This window comes from Mustela putorius, unplaced genomic scaffold, assembly GCF_011764305.1.
Source record: "Mustela putorius furo isolate JIRA1106 unplaced genomic scaffold, ASM1176430v1.1 tig00000738_pilon_pilon_pilon, whole genome shotgun sequence".
NCBI classification, from domain to species: domain Eukaryota; kingdom Metazoa; phylum Chordata; class Mammalia; order Carnivora; family Mustelidae; genus Mustela; species Mustela putorius.
Window position 1 is genome coordinate 11,501,445 of NW_025421463.1, and position 18,380 is coordinate 11,519,824.

At 49.4% G+C, this 18,380-nt stretch overlaps 1 protein-coding gene across 3 annotated transcripts in view; it reads right to left on the minus strand.

Moving 5' to 3' along the window:
- The window catches only part of BTBD11 (BTB domain containing 11), a 290,113-nt gene that overhangs the window by 32,835 nt on the left and 238,898 nt on the right, over positions 1 to 18,380 (minus strand). For 2 of the 3 annotated variants that reach the window (XM_013051557.2, XM_013051558.2), the window contains 7 exons: positions 15,221 to 15,386; positions 12,866 to 12,955; positions 10,782 to 10,883; positions 8,724 to 8,817; positions 8,472 to 8,607; positions 7,526 to 7,746; positions 5,898 to 6,076 (listed from right to left, as the gene is read on the minus strand). In XM_013051557.2, coding sequence (XP_012907011.2) covers positions 5,898 to 6,076; positions 7,526 to 7,746; positions 8,472 to 8,607; positions 8,724 to 8,817; positions 10,782 to 10,883; positions 12,866 to 12,955; positions 15,221 to 15,386 — 988 coding nt within the window. The remainder of the gene's footprint in view (positions 1 to 5,897; positions 6,077 to 7,525; positions 7,747 to 8,471; positions 8,608 to 8,723; positions 8,818 to 10,781; positions 10,884 to 12,865; positions 12,956 to 15,220; positions 15,387 to 18,380) is intronic. The other variant, XM_045083972.1, reaches the window with a different exon arrangement.

Genomic DNA, 18,380 nt, shown 5'->3' on the forward strand with positions numbered 1-18,380 from the left:
AGTTCTATTACTTGATGCCCAAAGTGTAATCTCCATAAAAAAAACCCCACTGATCCATTAGATTTCCTCAAAATTAAAAGCTTTTGCTCTGTGAAAGACCCTGTCAAAAGGATTAAAAAAAAAAAAAAAAGCTACCGAATGTGACAAAATAGGTGCAGACCACCTATCTGACAAAAGATCTGTCTCACTCAAAATCAACAGCTAAAAAGCAGACAACTTAATTAGAACACAGGCAAAGACACAAAGAGACATTTCACAGAAGAAGAGGATGTACAGATGGCAAATAAGCACATGAAAATATGTTCAGCACCGCAAGCCATTTAGGGAAATGGAAATTAAAGCCACGAGATGTCACTTGCACATCTATCAGAATGGCGAAAATAAAAAAAGAGCAGTAATGACAAACTGCGAGGATGTACAGAAATGGGCTCATTCCTACTTTGCTGGTGGGAATGTCAAACGGTACAGCCACTCTCCAAAACAGTTCAGCACTTTGTTTAAAAACAAATCACACAGGGGCGCCTGAGTGGCTCAGTGGCTTAAAGCCTCTGCCTTCAGCTCAGGTCATGATCCCAGGGTCCTGGAATCATGCCCCACATCGGGCTCTCTGCTCAGCATGGGGCCTGTACCCACCCACTGCCCCCCACCGCCGCCCGCCTGCCTCTCTGCTTACTTGTGATCTCTGTCTGTCAAATAAATAAATAAAATCTTTAAACAAAACAAAACAAACAAAAAACCCCAAATCACACAGCTAGCGCCATACAACCCAGCAATCACACTCCTGGACGTTTATCCCAGAGAGAGGAAGACATACATTTGGATGAAACCTTGTGCATGAATGTTTAGAACAGCTATATTTGTAACAGCTTGAAACTGGAAACAATTCAGCTGTCCTTGACCTTTGGTGGGTGAGTGGGCACGCAAACCGTGGTATGTCTGTGCTACAGGGCACTGCTCAGCAATGACAAGAAATAAACTATGAATACATCCAACAACCCAAAGAATCTTCTGAGAATTGTGTTGAGTGAGAAAATCTCATTCTAAAAAGTCCTATACCGTATGATTCCACCAAAATTACATTCTTCTTCTTCTTCTTCTTTTTTTTTTTTTGGAAAAGATTTAATTATTTATTTGAGGTGGGGCTCAGTCTCATGACGCTGAGATTATGACCTGAGCCAACACCAAGAGTCGGATGCTTAACTGACTGCGCCACCCCAGCACCCCCAAAATTACATCCTTGAAATAAAATTAGAGAAATGGAGACCAGATTAGATGTTGCCAGGGGGTAAGAATGGGGTGGCGGCTGAAGGGAAATGGGTTTGGGCTGAGAGTACAACATGAGGGAATCCTGCGGGGGATGGAGATTTCTCTGTGTGTTGGCTGTATCACATCAATCTCGTGGTTGTGGTTTTTTACCATAGCCTAGTAAGATACTGCCAGTAGGGGAAACCGAGCAAAGGCTATATAGTAGTATATAAATTGCATGTGAATCTATAATCTCTAAATCAAAAGCTTAAAAAACTAAGATGTTTCAATTAAAAATTGAGAAAAAATAAAACTGCGTACAAATCACAAGAAAAAAACCCCCCACAGATAAGGTCTTGTCTCTGAAACCTCCAGCGGTGATCTAGTCACCGCGTGTGGAAGGACACTACACTTTCCACCATGGAGAATGACTCGTGCAATCTGATTTTTTCCTCTGATTCTTATTTGTCCCCTGCATCAGTCACCTTGCTCTTTTTCCTGTCACCTCAATACACCAAGCACATTCCTGTTAAGAGCCTCAGCTCCCCACTTGGAATGCTTTTGCCCCCCCAGACCTCTGCACAGCTGGAGCTTTTTCCTCACTTCAGTGGTCGTTCAAACGCTACCTTCTCAGGGAGACCTTCCTTATGCCTTGTCTACATTATGCCTTGCCTGATGACTCCCCCCTGCAGACACTGTATCACTGTATCCTGTATCACTGTTTCCTTGCTTACCAGGTGTCTGCCCCTCCCCTGGACAGAGCAAACCCCAGGAGAAAGAATGTGTCTGTCCCATCACCACTGCGGCATAGTCAGACCTGGTGACTGTGGAATGATTCAATGCCCTGGGGAGTTACGTGTGGGAGAAATGGACCAGGAACTTTCTTTAAACAGAAATGGCTATATTGTTCTGTTCCTGGAAAATCTAGAGACGCTGAATTCCTTTGAAGGTAAAATTTAGAAGAGGGAGAAAAAAATAAATCCAACATACACACACCTGCAACCAGATTTCAAGTAATGTATGAATGAGCTCAAGGCAAAGATGGGAAGGCATATGCTTTACTTTATAGGACAGCTGTATTTCTGTGAGTTGACCAGAAAGTGAATTTATTTCTGGGATTTCTATCTCCTTATCCACTGTTTATTATCCATCTGATAAAACCAGATACCTGTCCACACAGAACAACAGACGTGATGTGAACAGGACTCCTTTAACGAAGGAGAAGGAACAATGCCGGCTGGTTGTGTGATGTGTGGCTACCATCATCCTCCAATAGGTCGCAGGGGAGGGCAAGCTTTGTAGAGCTATCTCAACTCTTTTTCTGCCCCCATCTTTCTCCAGTCTTCTTTTGACCATAAGGACATCACTCATGTTCTGGGAATGCTTGGCCTCACACCATAGCCATGGGAAATCAATCACCTCTTTCCTTCTACTGCCAATATACATAATGTGTAATACCCCACTTCACCAGTAGGGGTTGCCACTGAAGCCCTATAAGAGCAAACCCAACTCGTCCTGAGTGCGCCATCCTTCCCAAGTGGTCTGCTCCTTACAATTTGTTGCTCCTGCCTCATGCCTGGGTCCCTCCACCCTTGAAGATCACTATGGCTGATGGGGAGCAGCCTCTAGTCCACATCTCCTGGCAAAGGTTCCTCCCTTCTTCCCCACAGCCCCGCCCCAGCCATCAGCTGTCCTTTAGGGGGTAGTAGCTGAGTGGGGCATAAGGGGTCTGCTAGGGTGTAGTAATGTTCTCTTTCTTGGGTTAGGTGCTGACCACACAGGTCTATTTCACTAACATGAAAACTCACTAGGATCTATAGTGACGATCTGAGCACTTTTCTGTATGTATGTCACACTCCAAAACTCCAGCTTACTTGAACTTACTTTAAAAACCTATGGATTAGGTTTACTTAATATACAGGATGCCTCAGTAATTTCTGGAATTCCTACTATAGCCTAAAAATGGAACAAACAAAGACCAAGAAACCAAAAACAAGTTAGAACTTCTAACTCTGGGGCGCCTAGTGGGGGCTCAGTCATTAAGCATCTGCCTTTGGGTCAGGTCATGATCCTGAGGTCCTGAGATCAAGCCCCACACTGGGCTCCTTGCTTGGTGGGAAGCCTGCTTCTCCCTCTCCCACTCCCCCTGCTTGTGTTCCCTCTCTTGCTGTGTCTCTCTCTGTCCAAAAAAAAAACAAAAACAAAAAAACAAAACAAAAAAACAACTTAGGAACAACAAAACAAAACAAAACAAACAAAAAACCTCTAACCCTGGGAACAGATTTAGGAATGTTTTCCACTGAAGTGGCTTCTTAGGTAATTGCTAAGGTGAAAGTGCACTTCATTCATTCATTCATTCATTCATTCAAAGTTGGCAGGCTGAAGAGTGACGGGCAGGGAGGGTTTGGTTTTGGATGCTTCCATCAGGTTTTGCTCTCTGTGGAATCGCTGTGGCTTGTTATGCTGGCACTCACGCTCCCGCTTTGGGTCCTGGTGGGGCTTCCATTAGGTGCAAATCCAGCCCAGAGGGGGCCCTGAGACTCCGGACTGAGGCTAGGCTGCTGATGAGAATATCTCATGAGAGCTGCTCTGGACCCCAAGCCAGGGGCTCCGCAGCGGCTCGAAGAGCAGACGGGCCTCGTTGCTGCCACTCTGCTGCTTGGCCAACCCTGCCATCCTGAGAAAGGAGCTCTCTGTGCCCCTCTCACTCTTTGGACAGCCTGTTGGCCCAGCCTGGCAAGAGGAACCCATGCTGCCCTTTAGGTTCAGAGGCCCATTCCTCCTGAGACTTCAGGGGCCTCACTGTCCTAGAGGGAACCTCAGAGTTCTAGAAAGTGTGTTCTGGAGCAAAGGGGTAAGAGGCTGGTGCTAGAGCCAGGCTGCCTGGGTTCAAGCCCAGCTCTGCCACTTAACTGTGTGACCTTAGGCAAGTGATCACCTGCTCTGTGTCTCAGTTACCCACCTATTAAATGCAAATAAGAACATTACCTCCTTCCAAGGTTGTTTGTGAAGATTGAGTTAATCCTTATATATAGTAAATATATAATATATATAATATATATATTTTTCTATAGTAAGTATACATTATTTACTATAAACAAAACATTTATAAATATATATCATCTTCTATAGTAAATATAAAATATATATTTTAGCTTAAAAAATCCTCATTTGTGTCTTGAGACAGTTCATTATAAAAGGGTTCCAAGGTCAAATGAGTTTGGGAAACACCTGATTGCCTTTGTGAATTAGAGTATTCGAGACTCTGCAGGAGAGAAATTGGAGTAACCCAATGTTAGCCTGCAGAAAGAGCTCACGGCCAAGAGTCTAGCCTGTTCTCAGGTCAGTATTTGTGGCTGGTTGGTACGTGCGCTGCAGTGGGGTGTTAAAGATTCTGAGGGGATGGTTTCTACAGAGCTCCCTCTGGGAAACAGTGTTGCATCCTCTCGTGAGGCCGTCTTTATGGCAGAGTCACTTGCAAAGCCCGCACTAAGTTGCAGGGACAGTTTGAAGGGCATTGAATTTTGTTATCTTCACAACCACCCTAAGAGGTTAATATAATAATTATTATTTAATAATGATAATAATAATAATTATTAATTATGATTAATATATTATAATAATACCTTATTATCAGGGAGGGACACTGAGGCAGCTGGAAGTTAAGTAACTTGAGTGGGGTCACAAGGCTGGGAGGTGGCATAGCGAGGCTTGAATCCCCGTAGTCTGGCTCCAGAGTCCACGCTTGGAACCGCTGTGCTATATAGGCCCTTGGGGCCTGCTCAGAAGCTCCAGGGTGTGTGGAAACTAACAAACTCTTCAGAGTGTCTCAGGCAGACTGGCCATGCCTGGTGCTTCCGTGGCCTCGGTGGTGGGGCAGCGGTCACAGTCTCCCACTGCACTTGGCTCTCCCCCCGAGTGGATGGCTGGGGGATGGGCCCATCTCTGCTGTCTGTCCTCAGAGCTCTCCAGTGACACACACAGTAAACCCACAGGCCTGCTGGCTAGGACCAGACATCTATGTGGTAGCGCCAAACAAGTGACCCCGAAGACATTTTTAAGAATTGATCTCCTAATGGCCTAAGGGCTGGACTGATGTTTTAATGGGGTTGCAGCATTTCCCTGTTGCAGGAATTAGGAGGCCCCTGAGGAAGGGGTGATACTCATCTGATCCTCTGTACCCAAATAGCTTTCTCCAGGGCCTGGCTTTGCAGGATTCTTGGCAGGGTCCGTATCCCGTTGACCCAAGGAGCTGTATCATTTCCCTCTTCCCGTTGAATTCCCATCTGCCCGTCCAGGCCTGCTCATGTCTCTGCACCTCCGCTGACACCTTCCCTGACCGACTCACACCTCTTAGAGCCCGTGACACCCACTGTACACTGTTTCATAAACTCAGAGGGCCTTGGGCCACATGCGAAAGCACCCAGCTTTCGTGTTAATTCCCTGAGATAGAAGGTATCTCTCTACTCTGTCCTGTGTGCCCAAACGACAGCACAAGTAGCTGGAGCAGCTGGGTGTTTGAGCCACCAGTGGCCATGACCGCGGGATTCGTACCCAAAGGGCAGGACCAGGCCAAGGGACTGGCGAGGTCGTGAACCTCCCGCCTGGTTCTCTGCCACCGACGAACCGCAAGGGCGTTAACCTTCTCCTACCTTGCTCGCTTTCAAGATCTCAAACATCAGGGGCAGGCCTTGGGTAACGAGCTCCTCTGTGTACTCTTCCTCCTGAATGGTCTTGAACTCCTTCAGCAGGCACTGGATGAGAGGCCTGCGGTGCTGCTGGAAGGCGATCCGCAAAGACTCCAGCCACGTGTGCAGCGTCCACGGGACCCCTGGGAGGGGAAGGGGAGGGCCCGGAGGGGAGGAGAGGAAAGACAGAAAACAACCACAACAGAAGGTGTGTTTTTATCTGCAAGCGGGCCTTTCCCCAGGACAGCACCAAATGACGAGACCAAGACAAGAGCCGGACGTGGGGTGAACAGCGCCAGTGTTGCTTTTTTTCCCTGAAGACGTGTGGATGTTGAAATTGAAGCTCATAATTCAGGTCCCTTAGCTCTGGGTGTCCAGCTGCGCACGCCGTCCACAGTACGAGGAGCTGCATTCTACCAGATCTAACCGTCATGTAGAACATGGACGTGTCACGTGCTGCTTACACCTTCTCCCTACTTCTGGGTCCTGACTCCGTCTACCTCTACCCCTTCTGCCTTCTGGGGGGCGGGGGAACGGAGGCTCAGGGAGGATGGGTCTTGCCCAGGAGCTGGTGACAGAGCTCAGAGCTGGTGACACTCATCGCTGGACTTGACCCTCTACTGCTCCCTCCAGGACAGCCATGGGATGTCAGAGAGAGACCCTGGAGGATACCCCTGCCTGCTGCCGCTCTGCACGAGAGACAGCTTTGCCATCTGTGGGTGCTTCATCAGGCCTCCCTCCCGGAACGGAAACCGCTTGGGCAGCTGCGAGGCACCGAGGCAGAGCGCATCTCCCTACTGCTTCCCAAGAGCGGGCCGTTCGGAGTCCGGAGTGTCATTGTCCTGCTACAGAGGCTCACGGGGCAGTGGCATCTGTGTCCCATGTACTAAACAGTCACTCTAAAGGAGAGGCCCACGTCCAGAAGGGCGGCGGTGGGGGGGGGGACTTTCCTCAGCTCCTCTGCCCCCCTCTACCTGCCACACTCGTTCTGTTGAAGGCCCACGCTGGGCCCAGACACGGAGGGGAGGGCTGGCCCGGTCCCTGGACACACGGAGGGGCTGGATCCGAGCTAGCTCACTCAGGAGGAGCCACCCCTGCCTTGCTTTCCCCCAGGGCGGCTTTGCACCCGGAGCTCAGGCCTTCCTGGCAGGTCTCCCGGCCCCTGCTTCATGGACCTGGTTCTCTAAGGCAGTGATTCACCAACCACTGGGAACCACCTGGGATGATTGTTAAACATAAAGATTTCCGGCCTTTATCCATCCAGACCCTCGACAGCAGAGCCTCTGGGTGTAGGGCCTGGCAATCTGTATTCGGACAAGCTCCCAGGTGATTCCGATTCCTCAGTTCTCAGGGTCTGGAGTTTGGGAATCATGAGAAAATGACCTGGGGTTGGATGGGCCTTTGGGGATCGTGTGGGTGTTTTAGCCTGCCTGTGCTCCAACCAGCACATGAGAAGCTCCCTGGCCCCGTGGTGTGTGTGTGTGTGTGTGTGTGTGTGTGTGCGTGCGCACATGGGTGTGTGTGTGTGTGTGTCAGTGAGCTAGGGCTGGGCAGGGGTGCTGTGGCCAGCGGCAGAGGGCGCCCAGACTGACCTATGCTCCTGATATCAATTGTGACATCCACGTAGCCATGCTCAGCGCTGTGATACATGGCCTCCCTCAGGGCTCTCAGTTTGGCCTTGCTGTTGCGGCTGGCACACAGGGGAGGCGGGGCTGTCTCCGCCAGGTCAGTCCCCTCGGCCAGAATCTCCTCCAGGGACAGGATATCACTCTTCTCCTTTTCTGGCTGAGCGAGCAGTTTGCGGAACACATTCCTGTCAATCATAAACCCAGAGAGGAAGACACTCAGAGATGGTAGGGCTTTGCCGGGGCAGGGACGGGGTGTGGGATGCGGGGACCACTCATGGGAGACAATGGAATGATGGGAATGACTCTGGAGTGGGGGGTGGGGGGTGGTTTCAGAGGCCTGACCATGGGTGCTTATGTTTTAAGGATGAAGGAGACAGTGGGGCATGAGTGGCTTTGTTTCCTTGAGGGCAGTCTGGAGCTAAGTGCCTTCCTCAAGTATCTGGAAGGTTCTAGAACTGTGCCCTTTTAACTGTCAGCCTGCACAGGGGCCCCACAGTGAGTTTGCTTTATTTGGGTTCTGTGGAATAAAACAGGATGGGGGAAACCCTGAAGGAAATGTAGACAAGGAGTAACCAAACGTGTGGGGGTTTTCTTCTTTTTAAAATGGATTCTTGTCCCTTCCTGGCAGCTGAGGTGACGGGCTCGGACCAACCCTGGCCAAGGGGAGCGTTTCTGTGAGGTGAAAGCTGGTCGGGAAAGGACAAGACAAGGCCATCTGAGTGGATGTGCACTGCGTGGAGTTGGCTCTGAGCAGGAAGCTGGCGGTTAAGCTCACTCTGGCCAGGCCTGGGGTCTGGCCTGCCTCTGGGCCCCACATCCAGAGATGTAGTGGGTCTGGGGTAGGCCTGGGAATCTGCATTTTTAACAAGCACCGCTTGGGACCTTGTGGCTTTGGCCCGTCCTAGCCTACCTGTGTCCGTGGGCTGCAGCCTGGCTGAAAGAGTTCATATCCCCCTGGGGGGTGGTGGAAATTCCATTCCTGTACATGGTTCCTATCAGGGGATCCGCACCACGCTCCAACAGCAAACTAACCAGCTCAAAATTTCCTGCAAGCCCAGAGAAGGGGGTTTTATAAGCGAATCAAGCAGAGATACAGTCACAGACACACTGAGGGCCAAGGTGGCGCAGACCCTTGGCGGGGACGAGACTCGGCGGCTCTTACCTACAGCGGCGGCCAGCTGCAGCGGGGTTTCCGAGTAGTTCTCCTCGCCGTGCTCCACGGAGCCCTCCACCTTGGCCCCGGCGTCCAGGAGCAGCTGCGGAGGAAGAGGGGCCACTGAGACATTTGAGGACATGCACGGTGAGGCCACGCATGAGGAAAAGCTGGTGGAAGTCAGTGCGATGCCAGGGTTCCTGCCCTCCCTCTGGGTCAGGGGCCATGGGCACAGGGCGAGGGCAGCTGGACACCAGACGGTGAACGGACAGCCGCTTGAATCTCCTAGAAGCTCGGACTATCCAAGTGTGGTCCGCGGAAAGCAGCATCAGCATCGCCTGGGAGCTTGTCGGGAATGCTGGCTCTCGGGCCCCGCCTCGACCAATTGAATGAGAGTCTGCATTTCAGCAAGATCGCCAGGGGATTGATATGTATGTTCAAGTTTCTAGAAGCACTGCCTTCGGTGCTCACAGCGCCAGAGTGCTGGAAGACTCCCTTTTTGGGTCTGGCACACAAAGCCTCGGAAAGCATTAGTGTGGTCTCTTAGAAACACAGAATCTTGAGTTTCGAAGGACTTTGGGGACCATCTGGGCCAACCAGGGCCACGAGTCCCTTCTAGAACACTCTGGGTAGCTCTGAGGACAGCTGAGCAAGTTTCCTGGCCAGCTAGATCAATTAATTAAGTGGCAGAGTGAGCTTCAAGGAGTTTACTCTGTTCTATGCATTCCCAAAGATACTGGGCTTCTTAGAGAGGGCGGCTGTCCATGCTGGATCTCGCTCACAGTGAATGCGTTCTCAACACTGCTATTGGAAAAAGAGGGGGAGCAATCCGCCTTCTTTACTCCCTATCCGGGGCTCCCTGAGGGCACAGCTGGGAGAGGGCTGCTGAGGGCTTTCCTTGCCTTGTGTACCCGCAGGGGAGAGGTGGCCTGACTTCTGTTTGGCTTTGCTTGGTTGCCGCTGCTCCTCCTCCTGATTTCAAGGCTTGAGGATGCCCCTGCACTTTAAGGGAAGGCATTTGTATCCACTAGGCCACCCCCCTGGTCCCTTCTTTCCTATATCCCTCACCCAGGAGTGAACTGGGCATGACATTCTACAGGCAGAAGTCAGCTCTCAGTGTGACATGTCCTACACTCCGCTTCCTAGAACATGACTTTGGATCTGTCTGAAGGAGTCCCATGACCGAGGAAACAACTAAAGATTCCTGTGGATCTCCAGCATTGCCTAGTGGTCCCTGGAACACTTTTTCCTGCCCTGCAGACCTCTAAGAGTCTTAGATGACATAAAAGCAAGTGTTTCTGATGTACCCAAAGCTCAGCTCTATGAGGTCAGGAGGGGTAATGGACCTGGATGCTGATTTTTTTTTTTTTTTCCAGAAGCACTGAAGACCAAGTTTAAGATCTAGAATGTGCTGGAATGGCTCGTCCTTGAACACCAACTGTACAACAACCAAAGAGTTCAAGCAATACAACTTAAATGCCCAGAGGACCTTGGATGAGGACATCTCTCCATACCTGGGATGGGGGGGCTGTTTCAGAAGGCCCGTGCAAGTGCAAAGGCCCTACTCTAGACCTCTGAGATCAGATTCTCATTAAGGAGTGTCCCAGTAAGTGTCCTTTAGAACCACTCCCTTGGTGACTTGGGCATGCTTCTTTCCACTGGTTGGTTAGAAACCACTATACAAAACACCAGGGTCACACCTAAGGGGATGTTCTAAGGTCTCACACCAGTCAAATCTTATGTTCACATTATGACAAGCAAAATGAGCAAATCCACAACATCACAGCTCAGGCCCCACCCCCGAGCAACCAGGAACAGCTTTGTCCGTGTGCCACTCGTGTGTGTGAGGCTGCGTGTGGGTCTGTGATCATTTCATATTGGTTAAAGCCAGGCCATATAGATCATTACATATGATATTTGTGTTTATATGATATGAATGTGCTATACTTTGTTGCAATTAACCAATATGAATCCCTTAGGGGATGTGCATGCCGGGAGAGGTACAGATTTGCATAATGGAGGAGGTAAAATTAAAGGTCAGACGTGGATAGGGAAATCCATTAATACCTGAACTACAGGAATATGTCCATGCAACACAGCAAAAGTCAGAGCCGTCCAATGGCGGGTCTCGGGGTGGACGGATGGATATTTATGAGGAGTACTGACAACCTATAAACAAATTGAAGTTATTTTCAAAATGTGACCTTGACAGTATTTCAACTAGCAAATCTGACCTATCTGTGGCTGGGCACGTGGGCTAGAGATGTACAGAAGGGCATCCTGGGAGCGCCTGGGGAAATGTTGGTGATAGCGGGCTGGTGACTTTAAGTCCTCCGTGCATCAGAAGGACTCCTTCTTGCTTCTCACCTAAAGGGAGTTAAACTGATGGCTATGGACCTCCTCCAAGGACCTCCAAGGTGCCTTGGAGAAGCTGTGATGGCAGCTACCATGAGCCAGCTCCCCAGCCGGCCCCCTCTTTCTGCTTAAGGAAGGGTGGTGCTTCAGAGGGCCAAGGCATGGCAGAGAGCAGGAAATGCTGGACCAGGACACCCACACCTTTAGGGGAAATTCTCAGCAGCAGCAAACCTCAGGCAAGGTGAGTTCTGCCTCAAGCTCTCAAGCCAGGGGTGGTCACCACCCATCGGATGGAATGACAGTCCCATCTGGTCACAGCTCTCCTGACCTGTCCTCATTTCACTCTTTGGCTGGCTTCCTGGGAGACAAGGACCCTGATGCTGCTGGAAACTTGGGCACAGGCCCTTCCTGGACACACTGTGGGTGAGCAACCTGACCTCAGTCTTTCAATATGGGGCCTCAAAACACCCTAGGCCAAACGAGAGGCAGCAGGGCAGCTGAAGGCTGGGAATCTGCAGGACTGGCGCCCACACATGGCTTTTCTCCCGAACACCCCTGGGGCCATCTAGCCATGATGCCTGTTTCATTCAGAGCAGCTGAGTTCACTAATCACCTGCCAGGGGGATGGGGGAGGGGAAGCCTTGAGCTGGGAGCCATGGGATGGGCCAGAGAGGACCCGAGAAGCTCACCAAGGACCCAAAGATCAGGAGCCCTTGCAGGGGTCTGCACGGTGCTGGGGGATTCATAGCAGGCAAGAAAGTCCCCAATACTTGAAACTTGTAATAGCTAAAATGGTCTGGAGGCAAAACTGTGTCTACTGCCTGTTTTCCTCAGAGGAATATCAAAATTACTAATTAAAAAAAAAAAAAAAGCCCGGTAGTAAGACTATGAGAACATCTGATATTGAACTAACAAGGCTTCATAGGGCTGCTGAGCTGGGATCGCAGCGTGCCAACCTTTCCAGCCTCTGGGGCTGCCAAGAGATGGCTGCCAGACAGACAGGATAGAACACGGTCAAAAAGCGTGAATTCACCTATTACAAGCCTCATGGTGTTTTGGGGAGGGGTGAAACCGGTATTAACTGAGTCCCAAACTTAGGCTAGGTACCCTTCGTATTTAATTCTTCCAGCAACCCTGAGATGTGTGTGATGCTGCTCTTCCTGCTGTGGATGGGGACGCGGGGGCTCCAAACGGTTACGCCACCCGCCCAAGCACAAAAGCAAGTTGCTAAGACTGGAGTTTCTGAATTTGAGCCTGAGTGTCAAATTCTAAAGCCCGTGGGGTGTGCTTTCCACTATACACATCGCACTGCCTCTAGGAAGCTTTGCGATTGGCTTTTAAGACTTGGGGCTTCCGCTTGGCCAATGGGCGAGCCAATCAGGATTTGGTAGGGAGGATGGAAGATCTGGGGAAGTGACACCTCTGGGGTCCACGGATCAGCTCTGGATTAGGCAGAAAGGGCTAATGGCTCAGGAGAGCACTCTCTCACCCAATCCCCAAAGGAATGGATCAGCAGTAAGAATCAGACTCAGTCTGGCTGAAGCAAAGGAAAGCCGGTGTTCCCTGTAGCTCCGCTGGTTGTTTTAAAATGAAATGTATATGCCCGCAGCCCCTTGGAGTGTGGCTGGGCTGGGGCCTTGCGCTGGGAGGAAATCCACCAGCTGGTCTGACCTATTTTGCTGGACTGAGCACCCTCAGTGGTGGCTCTTGGGAGAAAAAGTACCCCCGCCCCCTGCTCATTTCCCACCTCTGGGGATGGCCAGGCCGAGGGGCCCTGCAGGGCTCTGCCCCCTCACCTCGACATTCAGATCAGCTCCGGCATCCAGCAGCATCTGAACCATAGCCTCGTCCCCACGGACGCAGGCGTACATCAGGGGGGTCATGCCCTGCAGTGGGTTAAAAACCAGAAAACGGAGAGGGTTTACACGGTGGCTGCGTCACTCAACAAATGGAAACTCTCACCTGCGTGTAGGTGGCTATGCTTGTATTCAAAATCCAGCATTAAAAAAATAAACGTGCTGCCCTAGGACTCACAAGGTTACACACCTCCATGTTTTGAAAACCAAAATGGAAGCAAAAAGTGGGGGCAGATGAATTGCCCCCCCCTTTTTTGGCAATTATTTTTGCTTAAGTTGGAGTATTTTCATCTGTCCTAAGGAACAGTAGACCTAAGAGTGTTTACTAAAACAAGTGGCTGATTTCAACTTAAGGGTCTTAGGAACTTTCTGGATTCTGCAACATCAGTTCAAACTACCTAATTCATAAACACTGTTTCCTTGACATTTTCTTCTTCACAATAAAACAAGTGTCATCTTTGCTTTATATAAGCTGCTGGTCAGTGTCGAGGGAAATTGGATGCCTCTGAGCTTGCCTCCACCACTGACGTGTGGTTTGACATTATCATTTACAAGCAAAAGGCAAGAGGATGAGGAATGGCTTTTAGGAATTCCCTATTTGCTTGTGACTCCTGCTAATTTTGAAGTTCCATAGCCAATAGAAGAAAGGGACAGATTTTGCAATAAATAGTGCTGTAAATGTGGCTATTCGGAAAAACATGCCAATTAGAGCCTTATCTCACACCATACACCAAAATAATTTCTAGTTTGACTACAGATATAGATAAAAAAAAATTAAAACCACAAAAGACATCTAATCGGATCTGTTTTTAGGTGTAAAAGTAATGGAAGAAATCATAAACAAAAATCATCAGTGTTGAGGACATAAATTTGTGAACAGTATAAACAAAATTGAAAGGCAGATAATAAATTGAGACATATTTGTCATATTATAACAAAGAGTTATATGTCTAATATGTAAAGAGCTCTTCTAAATAAAGAAGACAGTAAGGCTCCAGTGAAATCCTCGCCCAAGGTAAGTAAAAGATTAATAGGGAAACACATACATTGTTGGAGGGTGTGTATAAGGAAACAAAGTCTCTGGGAAGGTAATTTGAGACTGAGAACCTCTAGAAAGGTTGATGTGTTTGAGCCACTATTTCCACTTTTAAGAATTTCCCTAATGATGAGCATAGCATAACATACAGGATCGTAGGATCATTATTTTGTGCTCCTGAAACCACTGTGTCAACTATACTTCAGTTAAAAAAAAAATCTCCCTAATGAAACAATCAGGGATTTGAACAAAGACTTGTGTGTTTAACTCAGCATTATTGACGTAAATAATTAGAAACGACCTAAATATTTAACAACCAAGGATGGTAAACTGAATAAATAACATGACCATTTCATGTAGCCATTAAAAGTGATTTAATAAAAAAAAAGTGATTTAATAAAATATTTAATGATACTGCAAAGTACTTTTAATATACATTATTGGGAAAGGCAAGATGTTATAATTCCCTGTTTTAAAAAAATATAAGAGAGAGAGAGAGAGAGAGAGAGAGTGTGTGTGTGTGTGTGTGTGTGTTAGGACTCCTCACTGCCGAGGAAAATTCTTAGCTGCTGTTCCTTCCCTGGGACTTGCTGCATGAGCTGTCCGTATGAGAAACAGCTCCATCTGTCCCTTGTGACTCTCCATCTGGGGCTCACATTGAAAACCGCTGCTTGTTTTCTCTGTCCGTGACATCGTCAACCACATGGTGTCTCCGGACTGGTAGAAACATGAGCCTTTCACCACCCCTCAGTTTCAGGGGCTGGGGGACAGCTGCCGATCTCTGAGGTGCCTCCTAGGGCTCTCCAGAACGACTTCTGTGTATCTCAACGTTTGGTAAAAATACTCCTGGAGTTGTTCTGTGATGCAGTAACAGACAGGCAGGCAGAGAACTAATTTTAACCACGCTGAAAAAAGGACTTGAAGGACACATGCTAAATATAAATGACGGCTATCTGGGTGATGGCATTATTTCCTTTCTGGAATAGGCCTATTTTTCTCTATTTTCCATTTCAGCTGCAACGATCATGTGCAACTTCTATAAGGATGAACAAGGATATTTTTATATTTTAAAAACTAAAACTAACTAAATAAAATAAAATTTAAAAAGTGACCCTAAGTCACCAGCAGGGGGAGTGCGTGCGTGCGTGCGTGTGGGTCTGTGTGTGTCCAGGGCCTGCTGCTGCAGCCATCTTGGGACATGGGGCTGCGCACCTGCTGGAGGGGTGGGGGGTGTTCGCTCAGACTCTCGGACCCTGTACCTGTTCGCTCATGGTGTTGATCCCATCGGGCCCCAGGAGAGACACTGCCTGCTTCACCAGGTCCGTCCGCCCACAGTTCAGCATCCGGAAACCCAGGTCCTGCTTAAACTTGGCTTCGATGGCCACTGCGTCCAGCTTCCGAGAAGCACAAAAGCAATCGTCGGCCCTAAGGAAGGGAGAGATGGTCAGTTGGTTGCAGCGGCTTCCCCAGGAACTGGTCCTGGAGGACCAGGAGAGCTAGAAAGAACCAAGGATCCTTTGCATTTTCCACGTTAATGGCCCGTTCCTAGGCTCCAGTTAAAATACCGATGTCTTGATCCTTGGTCCTTTGTAACCGGGGCTCATCTGTCTTCCTCTGTGCTAAACAGGAGAGAGGGAATATTTACTGTTTGCTACGGGCCAGGTGCTCTGCTAAACTTTTTTTTTTTTTAAGATTTTATTTATTTATTTGACAGAGAGCACAAGTAGACAGAGAGGCAGGCAGAGAGAGTGAGAGCGGAAGCAGGCTTCCTGCTGAGCAGAGAACCCGATGCGGGACTCGATCCCAGGACCCTGAGATCATGACCTGAGCCGAAGGCAGCGGCTTAACCACTGAGCCACCCAGGCGCCCCTCTGCTAAACTCTTGACGGGAGTTCGTTTGTTCAATCCCCGCACAACCCCGAAAGGCAAGGACTATCATTACCCCTCTTGTAACCATGGAGATAGGCATACAGATAAAGGACTTGCCCAGGACCACCCAGCCAGCAACCTATAGAAGACACTGCCGCAGACCCCCTTCTATCCCCTCTCCTTGCTAATTCAGAGGGTGGAAACTGAGGAAAAGAGCCAGGTGCTCAGATTGCCTCCTTCCACTGCAGCTTCGAACTAAGCCACCTTGTGGCATAAGAAGAGGTTAAGTCTGTGAGGGAACAATGTTCTTTTTTATCTTTGGAGGACAGGAGAGGGGCTACTGTTCCAGAAAGTTTATGGCACCGAGGTTCCTCTTTATCCGTAAGCCTAGGACCTGGGGGAGAGCCTTGAGGGGCGAACCACAAAGGGAGCCTCAGGAAGTGGGTGGGGTGGGTATGTGCTTGACTCTTGGTTTGGTTTGTGATGTATCCTTCATCTCTGCGTGGGGAGAAGGCCACCCCGAACTAGGAACCCAGGGTAGGAGATAGTAGGGTTCTGGACAGGAGGCAGCAAGAGTTTGCTTCTGGCCACCAGGGGGCGCTGATGCAGTGAGGATAGAAACCGGAGCAAGGCGTCTGAAAGCTTGGTGTGGATGTGGGGTGTAGTCCGCAGGCACACCTCAGGAGCTGGGTGTGGGGTTAGGCCTCCAGGGGCCTATTTGTATGAGCACGGGGAGGGACCAAGAAAACCCACAGCTGGCCAGGACCCTGAACTCCAGGATTAAGACCTTTTCACGGCAGGCAGGGGAGACAAGACCACGCACTACTGTTGGAGGACTCGCCAGGGAAGCTCCGCAGGTGGTTGAGGGGGAGGGGAGGACAGAGGGACCCTTGGTCTCAGCATCAAGATGCGATGGGGTTTGTGCCATAAGGCGTGATGCATGCGGCTCTGGATTTGGGACTCTCACAGTGAGGGTTGCCAGATTTAGCAAATAAAAGTTCTAGTACACTAGAACGCTATTTGCTGTTTAATTCTGAAATTGAAATTAAATTTTTTTTGAATTTTTTTTTTTTTTTTTTTTTTTTTTTTTAAATTTGGGAGCAGGCAGAGCCACCTGCCATGATTTGAAAAGAACGCAAGGAAAGACCATGGATCCCAACCAGCATCTGCAGGGGAAGAGAGGAAATTCTCAGTGTGGCAATGGGCTGCATCTAAGTTCTCCCCCCCAAAAGGTCCAGGCCGAATGGACAGGACAGAGCAAATAGGAGGAGTGCAACAGGGCCAGGTTCTGGGGCATAAATAGAGGCTTCTGGAGAGGGAAGTGTTGGGGTCTGCATGTGTTGTGTGGCCAGGTCTGGAGCCTTGACTGGATGGCAGATAGGGAAAACTTTTCTTCTAGAAGACCATTTATCTAGTCCCGGAAGAGGCTGATTTGTGAAATCAAGGGCCTCCTTCTTGAGAGCAAAGATGCTACAAATTGTCATTGTTTGTGAATTTGCAGTTTCCTCTCCCCTGTCTATGTCTAAGTCCCTTCTGCTATCCTCCATGCTTGACTGACTCTCTCAAATAAGCATTTTTTTTTTTTTCCCCTGGAGTCAAGTTGAATTCCACATGACTGGAGAAATGTATACTGAGCACCCACTGCGTGTAGGCACCACGATAGGGGCCAGGAGAAGGGAGACCCAGACCCCCCACCCCATGTTCCCTGAGAGCCCAGACTCATAAGCCAGTAACTCCAAGAACATCACCACAAGTGTTTTCCAGCTACAGAGGCCCTTGATTTTAATTACAAAGAGACAAATGGCAAGGAAATTACTGTAGCTAAGATGGTGATGATGATAATAATTGTTATTATAGGAAGCTAACATGCGCTCTGAGTTCTTATTATTGAAATCTAAGCTCTTTCCGCATATGAAGTCATACAGTCATCACGACAAGCCCACAATAAGGGCTCTCAGGAGCCCCCTTCTAGACCTGAGGAACCTGCCCCCGTCATAGAGCTGGTAAGCACGAGCCCATATAGTACTGGGTGTCTGAAATTCAACTTTTTCTTTCTTTCTTTTTTTTTGCAACTTTTTCTTAACACATCCACCACCCCCCAATTTCCCAAACCTGTCCCCCAGTCATCCTGTCCCTCTGTGAATGGCACCCCTGAGCTCCCAGATGCTCAGACCAGAACCTTCTCCCATGCTCTTGGCCATGGCATCAGTTGGGTGATTTTGCCGCCCCAATTCCAAATCCATCCCCTGCTCTCCAGCGGCCTGGCTTCCAAACATCGGCCCCTGAGACCAGGACCCGAGCCGAAATCAAGAGTCGGAGACTCAACCGACAGAGCCACCCAGGTGCTCAAAGCAGTCTCTCACGCGAGAGTGAGCTTAAATTGTAAATAAGACTGTGTGGTCCCTCCGCTTAAAACCTTCCCATGCCTTCCCCTGTACTGAGACTAGAATCCAGCTCCCGGGGCCTGGCCCCGCAGGCTCTGCAGGGGTGGAGCGCCCCCCACCCCCACCCCCACGTCCTTCAGCAGGTGCCGCCCTCCCTTGCAGGCTT